Below are 10,605 nucleotides of genomic sequence, written 5' to 3'. Positions count from 1 at the left end.
GGGACCAGGCTTTTTCCAAAGCAAGCCCTTCTGCACCTCAGTGCCCTGTACCTCTGCCCTGAGCACAGCGGGGTGAGGTGGATGTTGACTGGATGTGTGATGTCCTGTTCTATTGAGGTTGCAATGGCTATATTGTTCAGCTTTGTAAGGTTGGGCATGGGGACACCAATTATCTTGGCAGCTGTGTTGGTTATGTGTCTAAGTTTAGTCCAGTTTTGATCAGATAGCATGTTGGAACTGGGCCTCCTCCTGGAGCCAGACCCGGGAGGGGAGCCCCCCGGCGAGCGTTTGGTGGCCAGGCCTTAGCCCATGGGGCCCCGTCGGGCTTCTTCTGGGGGACTTAAATGCCCACGTGGGTAACGATGGAGATAACAGGAGGGGGGTGATTGGGAGGAACGTCCTGCTTGATCTGAACACGAATGGTGCTTTGTAAATGGACTTCTGTGCTAGTCACGGACTGGCCATAACAAACACCATGTTCAAGCATAAGGTGGTCCGTAAGTGTACTACACCAGGCCACCGTGGGCCAAAAAGGTCAATGAGCGACTTTGTGGTCATATCATCTGATCTGCGGTGGTATGTCTTGGAGTAGGATGAGATGGCAGCAGAGGCTGCCGGACAGAACAGGTAGAGGCCCTGGTCCGTCGGGTCTTCAACTCCTATCTCCGGAAGAACTTTTCGTGCATTCTGGGGGAGGTTGGGGACTTGGAATCCAAGTGGACCGTGTTCAAAGCCTCCGTTGTAGAGGAAGCTGCTAGGAGCTGTGGTCAGAAGGTCATTGGTGCCTGTCGTGGCGGTAACCCAAGAACCCATTGGTGGACACTGGCTGTGAGGGAAGCCGTCAAGCTGAAGAAGGAGGCCTTTATGGGATTTTGTGGAGCTCCTGAATCCAACTAACATGTCCTCTGAAGTAGAGGTGGAGTCTAGAGGATCGGGGGAATACTCGTCCATATCACTGGCAGAGGCTGCTGGGGTAGCCAAGAAGCTCCCCAGTGACAAGGCGCCAGGGGTGGATCAGATTTGCCCTGAGATGCTGAAGGGTCTGGACGTTGTTGGGCTGTCTTGGTTGACATTCCTCTTCAGTGTTGCATGGAGGTCTCGAACAGTACCTTTTGAGTTGCCTACTGGGTTGGTGGTTCCCATCTTTAAGAAAGGGGACTGGAGAGTGTGCTCCAATTACCAGGATATAACACTGCTCAGCCTCCCTGGGAAAGTTTACACCTCTAAGTCTGAGGCCATGGTTCTCTGCTGGAAAATGGTGGATTACCCCTCCGATTGGGGGGAGAGCTCCTCTCCATGAGAAGTTCATTGGTGATGGGAAAATAAGGCGGGAGATGGACAAGAGGTTGGGTGAGGCATCCGCAGTACTACGGGTGCTGCTCAGGACCATTGTGGTGAAGAAGGAGCTCAGCTAGAAGGCGAAGCTCTCGATTTACCAGTCTATCTATGTTCCAACCCTCGGCTATGGCTACGAGCTGTGGGTAGTGACTGAAAGAGCGATGCAAGCGGCCGAAATTAGTTTCCTCCGTAGGGTGGCTGGGCTCAGCCTTAGAGATAGGGTGAAGAGTTCGGTCAACCACCGGGTTCTCAGAGTATAGCTACTGCTCCTTCATGTCGAAAGGAGCCAGTTTAGAGGGTTCAGGCATCTTGCTAGGACACCTCAATCATTTGCAAATCATTTTCAATCTACATCCAATTGAAAAAAGCACAAAAACAAGATATTCAATGTTCAGTATGCCTTAGAGGTGCCAGGATGGCTGTTTCTCCATGTTTCTGGTCTTCATGCTAAGCTAAGCATGCTAAGTAGGTGCTGCCAATATGACATGACATGAGAGTGGTATCTTTCTTCTGATTTAACTCTCAGTAAGAAAGGTAATATGCATATATCAACAAAAAGTTGAGCCTTGTTCATCCTAACTTGGGGACATGGGTGAATGAAAGGTTCCTCTCGTTTCAGATCCCCTCTCCCTGCCCTTGTGGGTTTTCCCTTCACCGTAATTGTCTTCCCTTGCCCTGATTACTTTCACCTGTTCCCTCTGGTGTGTGTATATATAGTCCCTAGCCATTTCTCAATACCCAGTAGGCCAAGTTCGAACTTGTGAACTCTGGGAGTCTGGCCTTGCGGAGTTCAGTTGGAAGAACGAACTCCCGGGGGACGGGAGGACCGGAGAATGGGAGGACGGTCAGTTCCACTCCTCTGCCATTGCTATCACAAAATGCATTCCGGGATACGAAACTTCCCGAAGTCCACACAAGTCTCCACCGATGCATCCTCGATGAAATGGGCAGGGCAAGAACACATCCGGGGTATTCGACCGTACTTGGCCAGATGCGAACTTTGAATTGGAACAGTACTTGGTCCGGCGCTGATGACGTTTCCCAAGTCCACAAGAACAGAAGTACAGAGAAGAACGTATATTGAGTAACGGCTCCTGTGTTTCCCCTGTCCGTTGCCAGTTCGTCTTTTGTCTCTGTACTAAGCGTTCCAGCCTTGTTCCCAGTTTTTGAGTGTTTTTTGGTTTTTCACTCCTGCCTGTTTTTCCTCGACCCCGTCTCTGCCTAACCCCTGCCTGATTTGTTTGCCTTCGCTGACTGACCTCCTGTGTACCGAACTTTATTAAGTAAAATACTTTTTACTTTATCTGAACTGTATCAAGTCTTACTTTTGAGTCCATACAATTGTCGTCACCCAGTCGTGATAGTAATCAGTTCATTATCATTAACTCCGATTTCAAATCTGACACATTGACAACATACTGGATTGTGAGGCATGTATATGATCAGAACTGTCCTTTAACATGCTTAGTGTGTGCTTGGCATTCTGGATAACCATTTGAACCTGGTTCAAACCATTAAATCTTATTGTCTATGTGAGTATACACTCATTGTGAATTTAAAGCCTGAAATATGCAAAGTGAGAAGAACCACAGCATCCCAACTCTTTTTGAATCTGGGCTGCAGTATCAATCAAGAGAATGTTTCATCTCAAGGAAAAAAGGTTCTGTTTAAATTTAGAAAACAATTTCTTGACTATTATTTTTTTCATCTAGTCTAGTTTTCGTGCAAAAAGTTATCTTGCCTCTGGCTCATTTTGCTCTCTCCCTGTCATTCTTGATCTCTCACATTTGTCCAGACAATGTACTCAAAACTTTTGAGAAAAAGCAAGATACCATGCAGAAAATGCTGGAAGTGGAAAGAGAGGAACACAGAAAAGCTGCAGAAGAGTCACCAGCCAAAAAGGAACCAGAGCAGAAAGAAAAACCTGAAGCAGAGATCCAAGACCAAAAGGAGGCGCCCAAAGAGAAAAAGTTCAAGAAAGTGTTCCCCTACTCTCCCCTTTTTATTAACTGGGGGGAGAATTTGTCTGAGGAAGAACAAAGAGAGGCAGAGGGTTTGTTTCAGAAGTATGGATACAATGTTTTTCTGAGTGATCGCCTTCCTCTCGATCGAGCTCTTCCGGATACCAGAGATCCAAGGTACGATTTTCATGGTCTTTGGATGTGATGTCAGACTTGTTGTTTTACTTCATACAAAGAGAAAGATTAAGGAAACTATCCCTTATGGACACCGCCCCATTCATTGTTTGCCAAGTATATCCATCATCTTTCTGGTTCACATGGTTTGTCTTTCGATAAAGAATTCACACAGCAGACTGTGTTAAAGACAAGAGACTGGTTGAAAAATGATTTTGTTTCTGAATGAATAGGTGTTTGGAAAAAAGTTACCCGAAGGACCTGCCAAGTATTGGAGTGGTGCTGATCTACCTGGACGAGGCCCTGTCTGTCATCAAAAGAGCCCTGCGCAGCATCATCGACCGCACCCCTAAAAACCTGTTGAAGGAGATTATAATGGTGGATGACAATAGCTCTAATGGTTGGTTGGTTACCAAAGGATCAGATTGTGCACCAAGATGATCAAACATGCTAATAGGCAGGACAAGTCAATAAACTGTGTGACGGGCTGGGGCTAGTTGGTTTGTTGAGAGGATTGATGGCATTCTAATATTTGTATGGTTAAGATGAAGCTATAGCCAGCAGCAGATTAGCTTAATTTAGCTTAAAGATGGTCAAAAAGGAAGCAGGCAGCCTGGCTACGTCCAAAAACAGAATCTACTTACAAGCACCTCTAAATCTTACTAATTAGCATTTTATATCTTGTTTGTTTAGTCTGTACAGAAACAGAAGCATAATAACTATTTCATTATTGGTTTACAGGAGTTTGTGTGCTGGCCTATTTCTCTGACAGACAATACAACTGAAATCTGCGGTTGTTGCCTGCTTGCCAAGATATAAAGTGTCTTTCAGTGTGCCATAGAGGTGCCAGGATGGCTGTTTCTCCTTGTTTCTGGTCTTCATGCTAAGCTAAGCATGCTAAGTAGGTGCTGCCAATATGACATGACATTAGAGTGGTATCTTTCTTCTGATTAAACTCTCAGCAAGAAAGGTAATAAGCATATATCAACAAAAAGTTGAGTTTTGTTCATCCTAACTTGGAGGCATGGGTGAATGAAAGGTTCCTCTCGTTTCAGATCCCCTCTCCCTGCCCTTGTGGGTTTTCCCTTCACCGTAATTGTCTTCCCCCACTCTGATTACTTTCACCTGTTCCCTATTACCTGTTCCCTCTGGTGTGTGTGTATATATAGTCCCTGTGTTTCCCCTGTCCGTTGCCAGTTCGTCTTTTGTCTCTGTACTAAGCGTTCCAGCCTTGTTCCCAGTGATTGAGTGTTTTTTGGTTTTTGACTCCTGCCTGTTTTTCCTCGACCCCGTGTCTGCCTAACCCCTGCCGGATTTGTTTGCCTTTGCTGACTGACCTCCTGTGTACCGAACCTTGCTAAGAAAAAGACTTTTTTCCTTTATCTGAACTGTATCAAGTCTTACTTTTGAGTCCATACAATTGTCGTCACCCAGTCGTGATAGTAATCAGTTCGTTATCACTAACTCTGATTTCAAATCTGACACATTGACAACATACTGGACTGTGAGGAATGTATATGATCAGAACTGTCCCTTAACATGCTTAGTGTGTGCTTGGCATTCTGGGTAACCAGTGTAGAAACTATTTCTGCCTTTCTGTCGAGCCTTTTCTCCCCTTATATGAAAATATATGCCCACATTCTCTTTTCAATTCAGAGGACCTGAAGGGGGACCTTGACATTTACGTGAAGATGCTTGAGCAGCAGAACCCAGATCTGCGCATCACAAGAGTGAGGCACGATGAGCAGAAAGGCCTCGCTACCGCCAGGGTGTCTGGATGGAGGGCTGCTACTGCGGACGTGGTGGCCATCCTTGACGCACACATCGAAGTCCATGAGATGTGGTAAGAATGTGGCAAAAATAAATCATTTTATACACTGGTATTTGTACAACATTCTCACAGGTTTGTGTTTAGTGTTTGAAATTAAAGCTGCTATAAGTAGTCTTTCACATCATGTCATTCAGGAAGCAGTGTCTTCCTAAAGTTATTTTTTTTTAATTTTCAATTTTGTGTAGAAATTCACTTAACGGAGACATTGTGTCCTCTTTCAGGTTCATGATTTTATTTTGGGTCACTGCCACTCTGTTTTAGCTCCTGTCTCTTTAAAGCCCCCCTCTAAATACCCAGTCTCCTCCGACTGGTCAGCTCCCACATGCCTGAGATTTTAATGGTGCTATACATCTCTTATCAGGTACTTTAATGGTACTCTTATTGATTATTTTTGTTACTTTTTGAAGTGAAAAAATGTAACAATTTAAGAACATAATGAACAATTGATTTTTCTTGTACTCTATATAAACATTCTTGAATACTGAGTCAGCACTATTTTGAACAAATTACTATTACAGAGTCTAAATATATATATATTATATATCTTAGCGATTAATGGACGCATGTTATGACCCACTCCGTACTTTGGAAATCAGGAAGCGATGCAGCAGTAACGTTGTGGATGACAGCAGAAACAATCCTCCTTGAGCAGAAATGGATAAAGAAAAGTGTCAGCTTCAAAGCCATGCCAGAGTTATTTGCATTTACTGTCGATGTGAACTGAGGTACCACCGGAGTACGTCCAGTCTCAAAGACCACTTGCTGGCCGAGCACACAGCTGATGCAGAGAGCCCTCCTCTCCCACGCTAATGGGTGGCTACAGCTTGCAGGCCGACTAACATTGTTTAGTTGCAGTAACCTTTACAAGTGTAAAGTTGGACACTACATTGTCTCAGTATTACTAAGGAATGTTACATTCAGGTCAGTATGCCCATCTGTTGTTGCTTGTTGGGCTTGAGTTAATGACACTTTGTGAATGACACATAACAAAAAAAAAAGTTTATTGCAGTGGTGGTGTGAACAGCCTCTCCTCTCTTCCCCTGATGCAGGGCGGAACCTTTGCTGACACAGATCAAAGCTGACCGAACGACGGTGGTTTCTCCTGTGTTTGATGTAGTCAGCTATGAGGAACTCAAGGTTATTCCATACCTTGCAAAAGCACAAGGCTTTGATTGGAATTTATGGTGCCTGTATCAGGATTTTTCGCCAGAGTATTACAAACTCAACGACGGCTCATTGCCTGGAAAGTAAGTGAAATCAATCAGTCTTGTTGTAATCTACATGCGTCAAATAAATATAACGACCTGGTTTTATTAATTGTATCTTGGATGAGGTATTTCTAATAATTTAACAGTTCACTTGTATGGCAACGCTGTTGTACAGTGGGTTTTCAATGAGACATAAATACCAGTTCTCTTCCTTCACCTCAGGAGTCCCTCCGTCATGGGAATCCTCGTCGCTGAAAGGAAGTTTCTTGGAGAAATTGGACTCCTCGATGAAGGAATGAAAGTTTACGGTGGAGAAAATGTTGAGCTGGGAATTCGTGTGAGTTGACTTCACCATCCAACATCAAATCCTAAAGCTGATAACAGTATGACAGGCCAAAGAATGAAGAGTACAGATCCTGGTTTCAGTGCAATCCTGTCACATTTTGGAACTGTTTACCTCTAAATCACTGAGACGGAGGATAAAAGGACTGCTGCTGTCATATCTTGCTAAGTTGTCTCATAGTATTATTAACTACCATTAGCTGCTAGAGCTGTTTAAAAGTCATTTACTACACAAATGAAACCAAGGTGTAATAAAATCGCTTAAAGAAATGAGTCTGACACTTTTGGAATACTGCAGGCTCATTTACTTCCTTGACGAAAGATGGATGAGATTGACGACAGTTTAATGTCTGTTTGGTAAATATGAAGCTACAGCTAGCAGGCAGTACTTGGCATTAAGACTGTAAACAGATGTAAACAGCTAGCCTGACTCTGTCCAAAGGTAACAAAATCCACCTACCAGCACCTCCAAAGTTTAGTATTCAACATGTTACAGTTTGCTCAAAGTGTACATGAATCCAAAGTTGTCTAGGAGCAACAAATTCCTTAAGTGTTTGTTGGTACCATGGCGAATTTGATATTTTTAGAATTATGAAGGTTTATTAAACATAAGTAATTTATGAGGCAGCAGCAGGATTCTTCTAGGGAGGAGATGGGACCCTCTGAACACTGTTAAAGGACACCTATTTTTATACTTTTTTGTTATGTTCCTTTCCTTCAGTGTTTTACAAACATTCTTGTGTATGATCTTGAAAGTTAAAAAGGTCGAAGTCCACACCAACAGAAGCTCCTCTCTCCCACAGAAAACACTGCTCCTGAAACGACTTGACAGTAATCCCACCTTTAATTCCGTGACTTTATGACATCACACTACGTCACAGAGTTACACGTGCATAATTTATTCTAAGCAGCTAGCTTAGCATGTAAGGATTTATTTAGCGCAGCTGCTCTGTTGTTGGCTGTGCTGGGTCAGCCATGGCTGAGCTGACCAATCAGAGCAGACTGGGTATTGGGGTGGGGGGGGGGGGTGCTTTAAAGAGACAGGAGGGGGAATAAAGTGCTGCTGCACTGGACAGTATGAGAAGACCGATGTGTTTTTTGAGCACTATTTCATGTAAACCTATTCTAGTAGTAACTCACAATAACATTTTTAACCTGAAAATATAAAAGTGTCCTGTAAATGTGTATATGATTGGGCAGGACTGCCCCCAGATAGTCAACACAGAAGAAGCTCTTAGCTACTGTAAATTTTTTAAGACTGTTTGTGAAGTATAAAGTTTGGGTTGTTTATTTATTTTTTTGCTCAAATAGGTGTGGACATGTGGAGGCAGTGTTGAAGTAGTTCCGTGCTCCAAGATTGCCCACATCGCAAGATTTCATAAGCCGTACGTACCTGACCTGGACGCTGCCATGAAGAGAAATGCCCTGAGGGTAGCAGAAGTCTGGATGGATGAATACAAACACAATGTCAACTTAGCCTGGAACTTGCCACTTGAGGTACTTAAAATGTAGTCAAGAAGAACAAGAATAATTTATAGTTATTTAGTTATGAGTGCATTTTAACACTGTCTTAGCTCCTGAAGTTCTTTAGATTTCCTCAGTTACAATATCACAAACATTCACGCCATGTTCTTTGCCTCTGCAGAATCATGGAATTGACATTGGGGATGTCTCCGAGAGGAAAAAACTCAGAGAGAGGTTGAACTGTAAACCTTTCAAATGGTACCTGGAAAATGTGTATCCCAAGTTAGATCCCTGGGACAACCTACTTGGCTATGGAAGAGTAAGTTTTCTCTAGTACTTTGTAAGTGTGGTACTGCAGGGTGTGTGCTACATATTGCCACACTCAACTGTGTGTTGTAATTATTGACTCCCACCTGCCACAGTGGTTGAGCAAGTTTCAATGGATTTGACAAAATAATTAACTTCCAACTTTGCAGATGAAGAATCTTGATGCTGACATGTGTCTAGACCAAGGCCCAGTGCCAGGTCACACACCCATCGCCTATCATTGCCACATCTATGGACCTCAGGTAAGTAACTAAATGTGGTTGCCAAGTTTAATGATTATAGTCTCTGGAAAGTTAAACAAAATAAAGTTTTCCCTGTTGTGGCGAAAACTGCTTGCTGAACACTTTCTTTTATATTTTAGTACGCTTATTACCTTGTGACTGGTGAGCTCTACATCGGCGGCATCAAGTCCCACAAACACAATGACAACCGCTGCGTAACTGACATCGGCAATAAAGAAACCGAGCCTGGTCTTTTCACCTGCAAAGAGGCTATGCAGAAAGGAATGGGGATTTACTGGGACTTCAATCAGGTACGACACACTGAAGTTAGAGGGTGGATGAGTTTAGGGTGACTCGTATAGCTGAAAACATCACCTGTCTGAATATTGTATGATGACAGAATGAACCAGCACTCTTGACAACTTTTCTCTTTCCCCAGGGCAAAGAACTGAAGAACAAACAGACAAAAAGATGCCTGGAGATAAAAGACAAAAAACTTATAGTACAGGAATGCTCTGGCCAAAGATGGGAAATCCAAAACGTAATCAAAGCTTTTTAAAGTGTTTTTGTGTGGGGAGCCAACAAGAAGTGCACTTCTCTGCTCATAGGTCAGTAGATAGTAACACCTGAATGTGTGAAAGGCTGTGACTCCTATAATTATTTAAGTCTGCTCTATTTAGGATGGAAAAAGTGAGTGATTGATGTTAATGTATGTGAAATGTATTGATTTTCCCTAAAATCATCATTTTGGATACAACATGTTATGGATGGACATTAAGCATTAAGTATTTCTTATTCGTACTATTTATTAATCTGCCTTTTTGGATCAGCTGCATAATTACTTTTTGGACCAGGTGACTCAAAAATTCTAAGGTTTTCTATTTAAAAATGAGAAAATTGTTTCAAGATCCAAATCTATACATTTAATCGACTGATTAAATATGATTGTTTTACCTACTGTGCTTGTTAGATTGAATATATAAAAGGGCAACTCTTGAAGCGGTTTGATCATCTAACAATTTGGGAATAACAATCAGATAACTGGATTTTATAAAGACAACACTAAAACCAGGAGTCTGCTTTTCTTACATCATTAAATTAATCCAGGCTCTAATCTGTTATATTTCAGATGTTTATCACCAATTATAGTCAATCCATTCATAAAAGCTAATGCAAGTTTAGCCTTGATTTTCTTCATGTTAAAACCTGGGGCATACCATAGCATAGGTTAACCCTAACTCTAAGGCTAACCCTAATTCATACCCAAGACAAATAGAGGGCAGCATATCACCAGAGTAACAGCTCACTGCTGTTAGCTGTAGCTGCCATTAGCTAGTTAGCTCAGTTAGCCTTGCAGCTGACGGTTTGGACTAACGCGCTAAGACCAGTGTTTTCACTGCTACCACAGGAGCTTCGGACCAGGACAGGCAGGGACTAGCTGGTTAGCATAACAGCTGATTCTTCACATTCTGTTGATCATTGTTTTTTAAGCATTTTCTTACATATTGCCCCTTTAAATAAAGTTAAAGCAATAAATTCTGTCAGTAAGATGTATTGCTATGACTGTTTTGGAGCAAATGAAATAGTTCTGTAACAATTGCCCAACTATGCAAATGTTGCTACTTTTGGAAGTTATACTATGCAATACTTTGTTGCTGTTAGGTGAATTTCAGGTTTGAAAATATACATTTGTTTTTGTAATCTACTTGTACATTAGTATGCCCTATCATCTGTTAAAG

General features: G+C 42.6%; 1 protein-coding gene across 1 annotated transcript; it reads left to right on the top strand.

Annotated features, from left to right (window-relative positions):
• Window positions 1-898: 898 nt before the first annotated feature.
• On the top strand, window positions 899-9,690 carry LOC311263239 (putative polypeptide N-acetylgalactosaminyltransferase 8; the record flags this gene model as incomplete). Its single annotated transcript, XM_084363161.1, has 11 exons — window positions 899-1,040; window positions 3,134-3,476; window positions 3,707-3,873; window positions 5,130-5,316; window positions 6,354-6,551; window positions 6,735-6,849; window positions 8,166-8,351; window positions 8,500-8,637; window positions 8,795-8,887; window positions 9,007-9,177; window positions 9,306-9,690. The coding sequence occupies 11 exons, from the start codon at window positions 899-901 to the stop codon at window positions 9,423-9,425; spliced, it is 1,860 nt and encodes a 619-aa protein (XP_084219287.1). The 3' UTR covers window positions 9,426-9,690.
• Between the last annotated feature and the right edge of the window lie 915 nt (window positions 9,691-10,605).

Source organism: Pagrus pagrus (genome assembly GCF_965226575.1).
Source record: "Pagrus pagrus genome assembly, chromosome: 10".
NCBI classification, from domain to species: domain Eukaryota; kingdom Metazoa; phylum Chordata; class Actinopteri; order Spariformes; family Sparidae; genus Pagrus; species Pagrus pagrus.
This window is presented reverse-complemented; position numbering and strand designations above follow the sequence as displayed.